The 17,262-nt window shown below is 43.1% G+C and overlaps 1 protein-coding gene across 2 annotated transcripts in view; it reads left to right on the top strand.

Moving 5' to 3' along the window:
- Positions 1–17,262, top strand: part of GNAL (G protein subunit alpha L) — a 1,214,381-nt gene that overhangs the window by 841,256 nt on the left and 355,863 nt on the right. For both annotated transcript variants that reach the window (XM_069620481.1, XM_069620482.1), the window contains exon 5: positions 6,312–6,409. In XM_069620481.1, coding sequence (XP_069476582.1) covers positions 6,312–6,409 — 98 coding nt within the window. The remainder of the gene's footprint in view (positions 1–6,311; positions 6,410–17,262) is intronic.

Genomic DNA, 17,262 nt, shown 5'->3' with positions numbered 1-17,262 from the left:
CCAATATGCCTCTTTCTGGAGCAACGTCTGTTCTATTGCCACCTCTGTAATGCATTTGAACTTTCTCCAACACAACAAATTGTAACTGTGCTACACTGTGTCTCTGTTGTATAAACTGTCTCACAACAGACACATTCATATTGCCAGTTCCAATATTACTTGTGTTGGTTCCAATGAACCTTCGCTTTATGGTTTGTCATCTCTACATACGTAATCCTGCAAGGACAGTGGATACCATAAATGACATTACTGATGTCACAACTTGTGTAATGACGCATGTAAATCTTTTCACCTGTATGTGGATGATAAATCTACTCGCCTTTGATTACATTGTTGCAATTTCCACACATTAAGCAAGGAGAGGACCCTTTCCCTACATTTTGTACAGATTTTGGCGGTGCTACATATGCTCTAAATAGCATCTTACATACATTTGGTTTATTACTATGGGCAAGTTTATGCTCTTTATGAAAGAGGTCATGCATTAACGAATTGTGCTCAAACTTCTTCCAATGTTTGATGTCTCCTATGGAACTACTTTGACTATAAAAATGTATCACATTTTATGCCTTGGACGTGTTTTTAAAATGTTTCCGTTAGCTAGTGTCTCTTGGTACAGATAATGCTTTATCTTTAGCTTGAATTATTAAATCACTAGGATAACCTCTCTCCAGGAATGTACTTGGCATCTTCATTACTTCATCTACAAAACATGGATAATATACTATTCTTTTTAATCAAAGAAACCAAGCAGTGGAGACTTTTCAAAACATGCAGGGTGAAAGTGTGCAACATGTTTTTCCTGTCTGTAGGTTTATGATAAATAGTGATATGTAAATTGTCATACCGCCACAGTATTAAAACATTCAAATAATGTCAGTATGCATCATATACCTCCGATGTGAATTTAATCCGAGCAGCCGTTTTATTTAACAAAAACAAGAAATCAACACATTCTTGAAACTTACCCATTTTCCCGGCCCAAGTTCCAAATACTGCATCGATAGATGGTAGCCACATTTTCAGTTTAACCACAACGCATTTCTCAACACGTGGGTAGTTTCAAAGGCAATCATGAATGCATCTGCATAGCTGGGGGCTATTGGTGCCCCCATTGATGTGTCTGATGTCTGGAGAAAAAAAGTATCACATTAGAAATAGTTATTAAATAGTACTACATGTAGTAACTGTAAGAGAAGCACTCTTAACATCTGTTCATTTTGAGCCTCAGCTCTGTAGGATCATCTTGTTGTGAGCCCTCCATTTCTTTTAGGACTATATTAAAGAATCTTCTATCATTGATTTAGAAAAAGTAAGGAGAGCAGGGACTTCACCCCCACCACCTTTCCTAGTAATATTTCGAAAACCTTCATATAACAAATAATTCTGGAAGGATTCCTAGACAGGGTACTCTACTTTCAACCAATAGCTACTGTTCAGAAATGTCAGTTTAGTGCTGGACGTTCCAAAGTACAAATGCACTGCAGTCTTGAGTAAGAACATTTCGGCAATGGTTTTCAACCAGGTGGAATATGGTTTGATTCATATAGGACACACACTGGACCTAGTACTATCTCATAACATTTCAATTACACACACATCCCTTCAACCCCAGACATGTTCTGGCCACTCCTTAATTAACTTAGCTCTTGAACATCATCTCATCATTTGAACACTTGTATACTGCTTAGGGGAGAGCAGTGGCCATTAGAGACACAAAGAACCTTGACAAGAATTTGTTCAGCAAAACATCTCACACTACAACAAAGCCAATCTACAAGCCATGAAATGAATGACTTGTCAGAGGCACGCCTTAACAATATTACAAGGGCATAAAATTGTCACACCAGGGGTGAACATTTCAAGTTGTAAGCCACTAGCCATGCATCAACAGTAATTTGCCCCCTCGTTCTTCCATGCACAGAATATATTGCTTGCCAAGTGCCAATTCTCAATTTGCAGTGATGAGTGCAAATTCTGAGGCCTGATGGCACCAAACAAAACGAAAGCTCTTAAGCCCGGTATTAAAGCTGCGATTAAATGGTTTAATAGAGAGCTAGCTATAAAAATAGGTTATTTATTTGAAAACCAATTGCAAAGCTCCAAATTGTAAACGGGCAACACTTACTGAAAAAATTCACAAGAGGCTATGCAAAAGTGATCACGAGGACAGAAAAGAATAATTTTCTAGACTGATCGATGAATCCATAACCAATCAAAGGAAATCTTATACAACTTCTGTGAAATGACTAACCCAGAACCATTAAAAATTACTCCCAGCACCACACTCCAACTTTGTGAAAACTTAAAATCGAGAAGTTCAGAGAAGACCTTGTGAACCACTCAATCGGAATCCTTTGCCCTGACATCATACCTCTGAACCTCTAACCTTCAGAATTGGGGTTGTTTTACCATGGCGGAAAGGACCGCGACGGAAATGACCACATGACAAATGTACGATATACATAAATGTTCGTACATTTCTCATGCGGACATTGGTTGTAAAACAACCCCAAAACCTAACCCCTGTCCACACCCCCACCCCCTACTTACCTTTCACCTCGAGGAATGATGTCCCTGCGATGCTGGTTCCCTTTTACTTCCGTGATCGGGAACCGGCGCCACAGGGTCCTTTTTCTTTTTTTGGGGGTAAGCTGTAGTGGTGTCCCCCGCAACCCCTGCTCACTATCCTATATAGTATAGTGAGCGGGATGTTGAGGGGGTCACCCCCGCAGACTGTTTTTCTTTTTTTTCTTTTTTACCTACCCCACCAAAACATACATACCACAAAAGGTTCAAACTTTTTGTAGTTCAAACTTTTTGTGGTATGTATTTTAGGTCTTTTGGTGGGGTAGGTAAATTGGATTCGGCCGATTCCAACCTTCATACCTTAAGGACATCCTTCCAAAACTGGCCAAGTAAGATATCACAGATGCATCCATCTCCAAGAGAAAAGTTCTTGATGAACTTGAACAAGCAACAATCAACCCTCTCCTGTAGAAATCATTAGCTGATCCCAATATTTTGAGCAACTGCAGAACCAATACCAAACCTCCCATTCCTAAGCAAAATCCTGCAGTAGGCAGTGACCAGACAAAAGCAAAAATACATGGAATTAACCTTCTCCAGAATTGCCAATCAGGTTTTAGGCAATTTAGAGGAACAGAAAGTACAGTGGCAAACCATAAACAGAAGTTTGGAGAACACAGGGGAATCCTCTGAGGAAAGTTTCACATGGTGTCCAACGAGGTACATCTCTTTGCCCCTATCATTGTTTACATGCAACCATTATTCCAACTAGCTGCCATCGACTGCTGTTCCAGATATACAGAGAAGACTCTCATATTCATATACACCTGGAGAAAGAGGGATTGAACCAGAAAAACCTTTCCAAATGCATGGATGAGGGAAAGCTTCCTCTTCTTTAATTGCTCCAAAACGGAGCTTCTCTTTGTGGGTAAACTAAATGTAAATGAAATACCTATCAAATGGCCCTCTTTAACAGTACCTGCTCCCAAACACACATCAAAAGTCAGAAATCTGTCTGACCTGTGATTCAGAACTTTCATTTCTCATATAAAAAAAAGTCACTAAAGGATCAAACTTGCAAATATCCCTACTCCCAACGATCCTACCACAAGGTTTAGCCCAAACCAGGTCTTTACTAATGGCAAGAACATACTAATGCAATGTGGTCTGTGGACACCTCCTCACTAATTAATTGAAGAGTACAGAACCGGGCAGTTAGCCTTGTGCAGAAAACTGAAGAAATCTGACCATGTCAAGCCAGCCCTTACATTTCGATGCATTTCTTACCTGTAAAATCGAATTTAATTCAAAATCTGTTGTAACATGCATAGAGCATTTTAGAATAAAGGCCCAGGACATCTCCAAAAACTGGCCTCTAATTACACCCCACCCAGAAATCTGTGCCCTTCAGGATGCAGATAATTTACTAGCAGACGTTTCAGCATAATGGCACAGATGCCCTAAAGAACACACCAACTCCCAGAGACTGTTCAAGGGAGTTCATTAAAATCTTTGGTAGGGTGTTAATAGCAGTCCCCAGCATTCATCTAAAGTAAGCAGTTTCCACCTTGGCGTCCCTACTTCCCTGGTTAATATATAGGTTGTATTGCCCCCCCGCTACCTAAATATTACCTGGCTCGTGGTGAGGACCTTAAGGCAATAGCCTTTTCTGTCTAATCTCCACCAGGCACCTTTCTAGGCCTGACCTGTAATGTGCCGGTTAGTTTTAAGGAATTATAGGAGTGTGCCTTAAAGGTAGATACTCTAGTTCCTCTTGGACATTCTCTTTTCACAACCTGATGTTCCTCTCTACAGAGACAAGCCCTTGTGGAGAGTACAGGACTTTGGGCCCTCTGAACTGCCACCATTCCCCTCTGGAATCCGACTGGCAATGGCTTTGACCCTTGTAGGCTTCCCACCCCAGGCCAAGAGGGGTTCCCATCATGACCAGGTCAGTTGATTAATCTTTTCCCAGTAAAAAGAATAAGGAGGCTAATTATTAAGAGTAGAGTGCCCTAAACTGTGAAACTCCCTAAATCCAGCTTTGAGAACCCGACCAAACTATCTAACCTCCTGAAAGATGTTTAAAACAGAACTGTTCAGAAATGCCTTTCATTGAATCTGAAGCAGCTCTCTTGGTGAATGAGTAATGCCGCCCCCCAGCCAAACTTCAATCTTAAAACAGACCAAAAATGACATCCACTGCACACCTTCCTTTTCTCATCTTCTCTTCTCCTCTGTCCAATTACCTGCTCTCATCCCTACTGGGATCCTGCATGGTTATATTTAACAATACATGGCCTTCAGTTGGTCGGATGCTTGCAATACTGTATCTAAGGAAATTGTGCTGGTTAATTCTCAGTCTCTGCTAAGTAACGACATTACCTCTCATTTACTCCCTTTTTTTGTTTGGATTTTCTTCATGTGCATGTTCATTCTTATATAGCTTGTATGTTTAAAGTAGGCTCTCTGAGATGGCTCTAATGCTAAACTAAGGCGATATATATAAAACTCTTCAATGAATACATAACTTTAAGGTTTAACTATTTCAAATCTGTTCTAATGTTTGTATTGCTCTTCTATCCAAATAATGTTCACACTTCCGCCCCTTTTATACTGGTTAATACAACCATCTTGTCTTGCCTATTCATAGCATTGGGGATGCTCAACTATCAATATTCCTTAGGCTACTTCTGGTAAAAATACTCCCCATATCTGTTAAATGCAAATACATTGAGTTTCCATGGCTGGAAGACCCTTCGACTTGTACACCATTCCACATACTTGGAAATCGATGCAATACACCCAGCTACTATAATAATCCCTCTGAACAAAACACTAAAAAACAGTCTTCAAATGTGATGGGCTAGTTGAGTATTATACACTCCCTCCATTTGGTCCGTTGTATGTCACCAAATGCACAATGCATCAAATTGGTTTTCAAGACTATACGATTGGTGATGTATAGGGTCAGCATCAACCGAAACTGAAAGCATACGATTTTTTTTTTTTCATCTCCAAAAGAGAAAAAGAGAACAGTACTTTATTTGTTATTGCATTACACTGTATTTTTTAAGGCAATTACAAAATATGTTTTTAAAACTATTTAAAATGTTCAAAGTTTCAAAAAGAATGCAGTATGCAGCAGTCGCTACATTGAGTTTCCAGTAAAGTTTATTTTATTATTTGCCTGGGAAGAAAATAGTCAGTTGAAAATGATAAAAACTTTAACATTCCAAAAGTTATTCTTAATGTTAACCAAATCTTAAATACACTTCAAAATACCGTTATGTAAATAAAATGGCAGACATTAAGTGTTTATTTTTTATCCCAAAAAAAGCATTGTTAAATCATTCCATGAGCTGTGACCAAATGGCTCCAATGGCTTCAATTTTGAATAATACCCCGATAGGGGGCGAAGATCGACACGTCTTTTGCGACATATGGGACTTTTCATTGCATTTATTTTCTATCATTGGGTCCCTAGTTGTAGAGGTCTAGTTCAGATTATCGCTCAAATGCTTTAAAACCCGATAGTATATGTATGCATATGTTGGTGGGTTTGGGCAAGCTTGCTTTTTGCATAAATGTTATAACATGGAATCAAGTCGATGTGTGCCTTGGTTTGCATTTAATGGGAGCTATTTTAGGAAATCTACTAACTACTCTTTTGAAATGGAAATGATGTACACGTCTTCCAATGCCTCGTCTTCCTTTTAAAGCTTCTCAGAAATCAGCTTCCTCACACATTCACTAACCTTTTACCTTCTTCACTGTTTCAGGAATTCTTTGAACATGCACAGAAACTCTGGGATGATGATGGCGTGAAGGCTTGCTATGAGAGGTCAAATGAATACCAGCTGATAGACTGCGCGCAGTAGTAAGTGAATTTTGATTATTTGTGATCGTTTGTTGCAAGTTTTTCGTTGTGAAATATTTCAGGTTCTGAATGCTGAACTAGTGAGGCTAAAGCACGCAACTCTGCATTTCATGCAGGCGAGGAGGCTCAGAACGGTAGGAGATTGGCCGTGTTGTCAGCCTGTGGTTTTCCTGTGTGGAGAGACTGAGGCTGCCCCTGCTGTGTCCACACACTGTGGGAATGCAATGCTCCACAATCTCGCCCTATAGTTATCTGCAAGGAGATCGAAGGAGATGTGAAATAATAGTCATTGTTTGAATGATTTCCTGATGCACAAGGACATTTCTATTTTTTTACTTGAGTTTTCCTAGTGAATGTAGAGCTGATATGCTGAATTTTAAGTGCCTTTGGAGCAGTGGAATTCTTTAGAAGTTCTCTATCCAAGTTGTATATTTGCTGACAAACCTCTTATTTTAGCATGCATTACTGGAAAAATGGTTGACACTGAGGGGCAGCAGCTCACGTGTGGTAAACGTGGCTTTCAGATTTCAGAAACCTCTGAAGGTGGACACAGGCATCTTAATTACAGGTCCAATTATCCAATGTCTCAGCTTTGGTTTACTAATGTTGCAAAAATGGTGTTACTTCCGTTTGCCCAGGAGATTTTGTGAGTTTGTGTTTTCATGTTTTTGCTTGGTAGCAGTGATTAAGAAATCTGTGCATTGATCTGAAGTTTGACAACAGTATCTCAAAGGTCTTTCAACCACGGTTCAAAAGTACATCATTGTAGAGTTGGGTGTGCACATACACTTGATGCTGCTTAATGCAGGGACTACTAAATCTGACGGCCCTACACCAAAATGCTTTGGTGGTCACCATCTTGCCAGATAGTGAGCGAATGAGGATTTTATCCCACCCATTGGAATTCTTATGGTTGCGTCCCCATGTATGGTTGGCTATAGGAAGGAAGGTGGGTCCCAGAAAAGTTCTACTGTTATCTCGTATCTGGTTGTTGGATTAAAAGACATGCTGTGGTTCAGTAACCCCGCTCAAAAAATGTTTGCAAGCAAAATCTTGTTTGCTTTGTTATTGCTATAGCTAAATTCTTGGCACCGATTTTACAGTTTATGCAAAAACTGGGCACATTTTCTTTGCTTTTGCTGAGTGTTGATTTTGGACTCTAGTAGATAAACTTCTCCCAGTTAACAAATTGTTTTGGTGGTTATGGCGCAGAGTTTACTGAAGTTTGGGTGATCTTTAATTTCTATATAGAATATTCATAAGAAATCCAACATTGTTACATCTGTCATAGAACACTTGCAACGTGAAATTGTGATCCATTAGGCAGAAATTGTATTAGGTCGAAATGAGAATGCGTACTGAAGATTTTAAGGCTGGCTTCTCTGTGCAACTCCTGGACGGCAATGGTTGAATTTGTGAAATAAATTGCACAGACGTCATTTGTAAGCAGTCAATGGTTTCTTTGCTTATATTAATAAGCAGATGCGGAGAAACCAGTGTTTCAATACCTGGTTCTTTGGGTTGTCTGCCTGCTTCTTATGGCAGCTCTGGGACTAGTGGTCTTCCTGTCGTATAGTTGTAATTCTAATTGTGGGTCCATCCAATGTCTTCCAACAATAAACCAGTTTGTTTCTTTGCCTGAATACAAGCTGCTTTGACTATAGGTTAAAAAGCATAAGTGATTTTAGACTATGCACAGAATCTGACCTTAAGCCTTTGTAGACTTGCTTGCAAAACATGTAGAGAGTCGGGTTACGCACAGCAAATGGCTCGTGGGAGTGGATATCACCAATTATGGACGGAAGCCTCTATTCTCAATCAAGGAAGCTAAAATGAAACCGGACTACAGTGATTATTAAGTTTTGTCAGGGCTTTATAGTGTGAAGATGTCCTGTAAATTGTGTGAAATCTTAAACTAGGCCTGATATTTTCCCTGTGATGATATGAAAGCAATGATCAGGTAACAATTTTACGTGCTTATATTGTGGTGTTTTTATTTACGGCTTCTATCTGCCTGTGACTCCTGTGAGAGGCCAGAATGTATCTCATCCGCTAATACCCGGTGACTTGTCATCCAGGTGGCCAGGACTCAATCATTGCTTTTGGATCCAGTTCCTGGGGGTGTACCAGTGCGGCAGGATCACCTGGGTATGGGGTCCACGGGGAGTGGGAGTGCGACACCAGATGATGAGATGCAGTATCCCTCTTTTCCCTGTAACACCTTTGTCCCATCCTACCAGATGGGATATTTAGAAAACTCAACCCTCTTTCCCCCCCAAACACAATCCTTTTCCTTCATGAACACTTTTATACAGACAGCCCGCTCTGGGACAAAACAGATTCACACCCAAGCCGTGTACATGATCAGGCGAGGTCAGGCTATTATTGACAATCACTCACACCTGACTTCCATTACACTTCCCCACACGGATAAAAGGCGGAGCACAAGAGCACACTCTGAGCGAGGCAAAACACACGAAGGTACAGCAGTTTCGTGTTGGCAGTTGAACAAGGGGGAAAAATACGGCCAGGCACCAGAGGATCATTCGAGGGGCAACACCCTTGAACTTTTTAATAGGAAGCAGTTACGTTTTCTGCCTTGAAAGTTTCTTGAAAGTAAGACCAGGAGACAAGGCTAAAGAATCCTGCATTGTGTGTCGGAGATCTCGAGGGTCCTCCCGCTTAACTGACCAAGGCGGGAAGGAGCAGCAGATGCTGCGGTATCGTCCTGGATTCCAAGACGACAGGGAACAATACAGCCAATGAGTTGGGGCGACAGATAACAGACCGGTCTGTGTTGTAGTCAAGGTTGCAAGCAACAACATTGTAAAGTGAGTGCTGGAAAGTACATTGTTTAACACATTTGATGAAAGACAGGGAAGCTAAATTGCTGGTGAATATTTGAACATTAGAAGAAAAAGATACAATACCGCTGACAGTGGTCCAGCACTGTGAATGTGCTCAATTGAAGGTCTCTGTACAGTATCCTGACAAAAGGAAACTTAAGCAAAAGATTGGTGTGAAGTGTAAATTGTGTGAAGTAAATTGAAGTGATCCTGCAACGATATAAGCAAAACCCATCGCACATTTTAAAGTCTTTGATTCTGGTATCAAAAGGGGTTCTGAGCCCGAACAACATGGATCCATGGTCCAAGCCCCAAAGAGGGAGATCTTGCGAATATTGTGGAAAGGGATCTGAGCCCGAATAAGGGGATCCATGGTCCGAGCTCGAACGAGGGAGACCAAATTGTGAACATTGTGGAAAAGTGGTCTGAGCCCGTACGAGGGGGACCCCTGGCCCGAGTCCAAAGGAGGGAGACCAGTCTTCAACTTGTGAAAGTGAAATCCTGACAAAGGAAAGGAACATTTGTGTTTTATTTGCTGCATCAGGCCCTTTGTGATGAGACTGTCATTGCGAGAGAAACTTTGGCAGAAGGCTCTGATTCCTATATGTTAAACTGTTATCTTGTGGCCAAGATGCTAGAGTGTGTGCGCGAAGCCTATACGTGCCTCCTTGACCCGTGCTGAAAATATGGGGAAGGGAAGTTAACTGCTCAACTATACTGACATATAATTTCTTGAACACTTCTTTTGCATACATTATTATCCCACACCATTTTGTATTTAGAAGTAAGAATTGGAAGTAGGTTAATTAGTATAGGCCCTTTTTATTTTTACAGGCTCCACTAGGACTGTGTTATCATTAGTATTTGATGGTTGTAGCTTGCTCCCATCTTTAGATTTAGGTTTAGATAGGCGTTTTACCAACCCATTGAAGTTGAATAAACACCCTTGAAATGTGATCACTTGTGTCTGTCTTCAATGTTTGATACAATACCTTTTTTCTTTTACTGCATTTCACCCGAAAAATAGATGGGGCATGGTTTGGGGTTATATGTAAGGTTGTGGGCTTTGGGTGGGGGGGGGCTTCCCCTGCATTAATATCCAGCTACATGTGTTCAAAACATTTAAATTCGTGTGTCTGTGTTAAGTAATTTTGCTTGCTTTATTAATGTTCATATAACCGATCACACACCGAGCCAGCCAGAGTGAGAAAAAAAGCCTCCTGGCAGGGCAAGATGATGCAAATCTTTATTTGCTAATCAAATTAGCGTGCAATGTTAAGCCTAAAAGACTTAAGCTGCTGAAAACAATGTTATTCTTTTGGAATGATAGGTGAGATGGCCTAACAAGGGGTGCATAGGGCATATGCACAGGTCGGCAACAAGCATACCTATGCCGCACACTTACTTATGTGCAAAATAAATTTAAATGTCATTTAAAATCTGCATCCTCATGCAACACTGTACAGGAATCCATTATGCACAAGCCATGATATATTAACAAACCAATGGATGTTCGTGTAATTTTTGGCTTTTCCCTGCCAGAGAAATCATGAGGGGACTGAGTATGTGGTCATGTGTACCCTTTACTGCTCTATCCATCCCGCGATTACTTATTTCCATAGCAAATAAGTTGAACTGGTGAGGGAGTCCAAATTTCCTGCGGAAATATAAAAACGTTGGCAGAAATGTTTTTCACATTTCGGCTTTAAAGGGTCAGATCTATAATAACACTTGAACATTTGCAGGAACAAGAGTTGAGATGTGCTTTTAATATTGCTTCATTTAATGTCCAAAATAATGGAACTCGGGGCTCGAAAATAAGATTGGGTAAGCAGCCGCTAAAATCAGCTTCTGAGCATGTAGTCTTAACCAGTGACCTCGATCTACCACTGGGGAACGAGGAGCTAGTACACTGTGTTCCGCAAATCTAACTTTCATGTAAATGAAAACGTATGTTGTCCATTATTTATAACCCCTTATGCTGGTTGTGTACATGTGTCCCAATGTTTGTTTATTGATTGTCCCAAACATATAGAGTTAAATTCACATGGGTGTTTAACATAATTTGGCCTTGAGAGCCAAAAGTGGCTCCTGGTAGTTGTTGGTGTCAAACCAACGAGGCTCTACTAGGCTGCAAGCAGGAGCTAAATGGCTCTTAGCTTCTCTCAATTTCGAACCCTGAAACTACTTCAACCCACATGTATTGCATTGATCTATATTCTGCATACCTGGATTTTTAGGAATTAGACTCTCTGCCCTCCTTATCAAATCTATCCTCTCCCTAGTTACGCCCTTGGCATACATCAAATGCTCGACACCTTTGATGGTGAGGGCAGAGTTTCTTAACAATTGTCCTCAGCCCGCTTTGTGTGACTTTCAAGGCACATGCTGGCCAGCCGTGATATTTGAAATTGATGCAGGCAACACATGGTATTCAGCTGCTCTGCAAGATACTTCAGGGTGGAGCTCTACTTGTTCCATCAGTGACTTGGGCTGCTTGCCTGCAAAGACAGTGTCTGGGTGCCATCCACAAAGAGTTACCCATGATCCCGGGATGCCGGTCTTGATTCAGTTGTTGATGTTGGCCTCTTAACTTGACCAGCCAAGCGTAGACCAGTAGATCGGCAACCGTTTATTGCCTGAATACGCTTTCCAAAACCCATGTGTAAGCGCATTTTTCTTTGAAGTTCTTTATTGTAGCATGTTGTTTTGAAAATGTCAACATTTAGCCCCAGACATCATTTTAGTAACTCCGTGCCTTATGGTTAGCCCAGTCAGCAACTCTGCTGAGTGGGGCTGCAATGATTTGCTTACCTCTCTTAGTACCAAAGCAGTGTTGCTTGCCTTGCCTAGTTTGCTAGCCATCCTAGACGCCCTTTTTATTTCTGCCAGTGTACCCTTGCAAGTTTTCTCATTCAGACCATTGCACTTCTGTTGTGGTAAGTTGGTCTTTCTGACGTCTGGGCTGAGAGCTAAGGAGAATTCTCACTCATGTGCAAACCTGTTCTCTTTGTAGAGAAATTAAAGGCAACATCTCAACCAGAGTGTGATGTGCTTCGTGCTCCTGCCCTAATATTACATTTGTAGAGCACTTGCGAGTGCCATTTAGCATGGAGACACACATAAATATATGCATTTTGAACTGTTAGCAGTGTAGAATATGTACAACAGGAAAGCTATCGATGCATAGGGTGTGGGCAAATCATTAAGGAATCATTTTCACCACCACAAGTCCTTAGATGAAATTCCCGGATTGTGATTGACATTGAGATTTTGCCACATTTTTAAAATGGTGTGTAGCTGAGGAGTACACTTAAATTGAAAGAATGCGTACATATTTAATGATAATTGTTAGGAAAGATTTGATATTGTAGGTAATTTTCCTTCCATGTGGCAACCCCCAAACCTTTTGCTGTTGTTTTACACCCTTATCTAGACTTTGCCAGAGCAGCGCAGCCTTCCGCCGCACTCCTCTGGGCTTTCGCTTCATTCCTACGGGGAAACTGACATGTCCTTAAGACTGTCAGTACCGGGAAACGTTGTTTTCCGTAGTTCTTTTCTCATGTTGCAGCTTTCGCGCAACATGGCACAAGAGTGCACCGTAACTTACATTACTGCGCTCTTGGGTCTCTAGTCATTCTACAGGCCCTAGGAACGCTCGATGGATTTATAACGAACTGTGCAAGTATGTCACGGACGGGACTCGTGGCAGCGATCATTTCTTTGTGTTTTGAACTCACTTTTGCCCTGTTAACCGCGCTTCTTGCGTTTGGCCAAAATGGGTGGCCTGGCTTCCAAAATGGCCATGCCACGAGGTTCTTTGTCCTGTCAGTTGACCGGCTTGCCCCTTCACCTTCCCCAGGTCGAGCCTACCCGGGGCCATCCTTATTTGGGCATGTACTTTCCCGCGAAACACAGATGCTTTTGCGGGCTTCTGCATGCCTTGTGTGTGCCTTCAGGATGTGGGCTGGAATGTCTGGTCCCAATACACATCCTGGGTGCCAGAGAGTCTAGTGTGTCTTGACTGCTTGGGACCACCGTGGTCCGAGATAGGTCCACGTATGGTGTGAGTGTTTTGTGAGCAGATCTCCCATTGGGTCCTCTCCGTTTTGGCGCAAAGGGAACTCTGGATAAGAGGAGGCTGGAAACACCACTACCATGTCGATCTCCTGAGTTCTCACGAACGACGGAAAAAGGAGGCAAGTATCCTGCAACTAAGAGGCTGAGCTGAAGAATCGCTGTTGACCCGCTGAAGGACTGCTCCTCTGCACTGCTGTCGCCCTGTGAGACCATTCTGCCTCTGATCGAACGAGAAGGCCTGTACTGGTACTTCGACCCTTTGGCATAGTGGGAACAACTATTCTCGGCATCTTCATCATCTCCTGCACGTAAGCCTTCGGAAGCGTCCCTGGGCCATCCAGTGGACTGACCAGCCTACCCAGGAGCCTTGCGCTGTCACTGCCGTCAGGTTGCTGCTGTATTCTGAGTCCGTAGCACTCTCACATGATTCGTACACTTGGCATTCCCAGGTCTGAAGTGAGAAGTGTGCATTGAGCTGAAATACACACGGCCGCTGCGTTGCCCTGCTGTGGTAACAATCTGTGCGGGTTCACTGCATTTGGGACATCCTCAACTCTAACTTCTGCTGCCGCGGAATCTACACTACGCCGAGACGTCCCCTGCTTGTATCTGAACCTGCCAGCACTGAAACTGACGCGGAGAAGCCTGGTTCTGCCTTCATCGGGGACCGGTGAGTAGCAACGCTTAGAACCGGTAGCTTTTCCACGCTGTGTTAAACAGCACGCCTTTTTCGCATTCGCGCTTTGCTTCTGCCTGCAAGTGGAGGCCGCGCTTGAGTAGCGGAGATATGTTCGTCCTCATTTGTTCACCGCTCTGAACTGCATGATTTCCTTGAAGAGACTCCCCTTGGCCCGTTGGCACCAGCGTGTGCAGGTACTTTTGAGCACAAGGCTCCACTCTTCGTAGGGCTCGGACTTCCTTCTAGTTAGGTGGCCTTTGAAGGCGAACTGGGTCTAACGATTACTTGCACTGCCTGTTTTCCTCCCCATCTAGGAGGTCTGCATATTTCGTGCTTCGAACTCTTTAGACCCTTCGTTAATTGTATATATATTGTATTTGATTGTGATGTGTTGGTTTACTTGAGTTTTACCGCGATTCTGTACTATGGTCAATATTACAAAGGCCTTGTAATAAATGTGTCTATATTTTTAATATAACACCTGCTTGGAGTAATTTGTAAGCGTCCTTTCTTTGTGTGCTGATTGCGGGCTTTCAGTCACCCTCACCCCTCTTGAGACCTAGTCTAGACCGCCGCCATCGCTACCCTGATTGGTCTGGCTTGCCCAGAGGTTACCCTGTTCCAAGAAACTAGGCTGGCCTTCTGAACCTCTGCCCCTCCAGGACAGAGTTCAGAAATCCATCTTAACAATAATAATGATGTGTTATTTATATAGCGCTTTACAGAGCACATATTTACCTACAATATCACCCAACCGAAATTGCTACTCTTTTCTGGTAAATTTAGAAGCTTTCTTGCTGGTAATGTCATTTAGCAAGATTTGTAAATGAGTATAACCGGTATAAGCATTCTTCCTCCATTATCATTTCCCTCTAACTACACGCGTGGTGAAATGTTCACATTTTTTAAAAATGTGTTTATTTTTTATTATTTTGGATCCCGAAATGTATTCTGGCTTACGTCATATAGAATGTATTCTTATTAGAACCTTCAAAATATCTTCTACAGTTGTCAAGGAGCAGCAGCGGCCCTATAACAGTCACCAGAGTTACCAGCCAAGAACAGAAGACTCAACCATGGGGAAACATGTACTGTATTTATTATGTAATAAAGACACCGGGATCACCCTAGAAAAACATGAATTCTCCAGGGTTCTTGTCTTCTGAGCATGTCACCCGGTTTTATCCAGGTGTGAAGCCACAAAACCAAGTTCCGTCCCTCGAAACTGATCGGTCATTCACATTGGTCAGTTTAGGTGAATTATATATGTATGCTATAAGGGTTAATTATACTATGGTGTAGGCATATCTGGTGGCTCCTGCTGGGACCACCTCTGCGTGTATTAATAATGTTGCAGGGTTTCAGAGGGACCATTGGCAACATATATCTTCACGTGAAAGGTTACTCCAGATTGGGCAGAATGTGTCCTCCCAGCCCTGGGTCCCTGGACGGTTACCAGGCTGAGTGTACCTTTTCAAGACAATGAGAATGAACATGGAGGTGCTGTGCGTTCCCTAATGTTGCCATCTCTGATCACCTAAGCCTGAGAGCGTGCATTCAGTTGGCAGTTCATGAGCAACACTTGTATCTCTCCATCTCTGATTTGGTGTGAACAGTTTCTCTCTGTCTACCTTGATTGAATGGGCATTGTCTTGCTCTGCTGAGTCACGTGCGTTGAGACCATGAAATAGAGCTCTCATGCCTGTAATTATGAGGATTCTAGTCTGAATTTCTTGCATGTGACATATTGTCTTGGTAACCAAGAACATTGCCGTCTCCACTCATCCTTGGCTGCGTGCATCGTTCTGCTTGCCGCTGGCTGCAGCAATCATGCCAGCCCTTCCATGTACTCGAAGCCTGCCTCCCCTTCCTCATTCACTTTGGTGGGCCTATACCTTCCATATTTGTCCTTATGGCTGTTCCATGTTAGTGGCAGTCGACCATGTGCAAGCTTGGTATATGTATACTTTGGCGTCTTGTGGTTCAGCTTTGGCGAACACACCCATGGGCCTCAGAGCACACACAAAGGGACAGAAAATATATAGAGGTATGTATGTCTGCCATTTACCTGTGTGAGTCGTAAGCATTTCTTTCGTGTCTCTATGCAACAAACTAATGCATGTTCATTGCTATGTCTTGATGTCAGTGAGGACATTGTTGATGATTTCTTGATTTGCAATCAGTCGACTTATTTTATTGGTGGCATCTCCATCTCCTCCATATCATCAATTGGGAATGGCCTGAATGGCTGTCTGAGAATAACATTTCTCCAGCATGGGGTCTGGCATGGATTCACATGCTCATGAATATTCCCCGTCGTCAGGCTGGGAATCCTCGGTAAAGAAAAAATCAGTATCAGTTTCGTTTCTGATCTGTCTTTCGTAGTAGTAACCAATCGCTGATCTCTGCGTCATACTGACCACAGCCAATGACTGCCCTCTACCTAAGCCCCGCCTCTGGCCGCCATCTTCAGATTTTTACCGCACGTTCAAGTGTTGGGATCCTCGTGCTATTGCTCTCGAGCGTTAGTGCTTTTTTCATGTTTTTTCTCAGAATAATTTCTCTTTTTTCGGTTAAAAGAGCCTCAAGCTCCACCGTTTCTTCATCCGATTAACGGGGACCCGTGTCGGATTCGTCTACGCCCCTCAAAGGTGAAGATTTCGTCGAGCCATGCTTTTGGAGGACTCCAGAAGTTTCTCAGGCCCATCTCGGACATGGCCCAGGAGAAGGGAAGCTCGACGACCGGAAAGCTGTTCAGGGTCTGCCCTGGATGCCAGCTTCCAGAATGTCTTTAAGGAGGACGAACACTCCCTTTGCCTTTATGAGGGCGCCCCCATGAGGACAAGACGCACGTGGAGAAGGACTGTGCGTTTTGCGGCAATATGTCGGAGCGGACCATGAAGAACCTCCATCAACGTCTCGCCAACTGGCTGGAAGGAAAGAGCCCGTCAGGCGAGAAGAAGAAGTCCGAGCGGTCTTCTAAGACCTTTGAGGGCGCCCCAGCGACGGGGGTCCAACAGAAGGCCAAGCACCGCGAGTCCGCTGGCACCGGGAGCGCCGAACGGTCAGGCTCTACGGGTGCCAGGCAGGGCGCATCCTCCCCGGCGCCATCAATCACGAGCCAACGCTCTGGCTCGGGTAAGAGGAAGGCCGAGCACCCGGCGAAGCTCCTGGAGAGACCCCGGTCGAGCTCGAAGGCCCCATCGGAGGGGAAGCGAGGCGGTGACCCTCCCCCCAAGGAGAAGGCG

The sequence above is a fragment of the Ambystoma mexicanum genome, chromosome 5q (assembly GCF_040938575.1).
Source record: "Ambystoma mexicanum isolate Mex_15411 chromosome 5q, UKY_AmexF1_1, whole genome shotgun sequence".
NCBI lineage: Eukaryota > Metazoa > Chordata > Amphibia > Caudata > Ambystomatidae > Ambystoma > Ambystoma mexicanum.
Note: the sequence above shows the minus strand (reverse complement) of the source record. Positions and strands in the feature narration are given on the sequence as shown.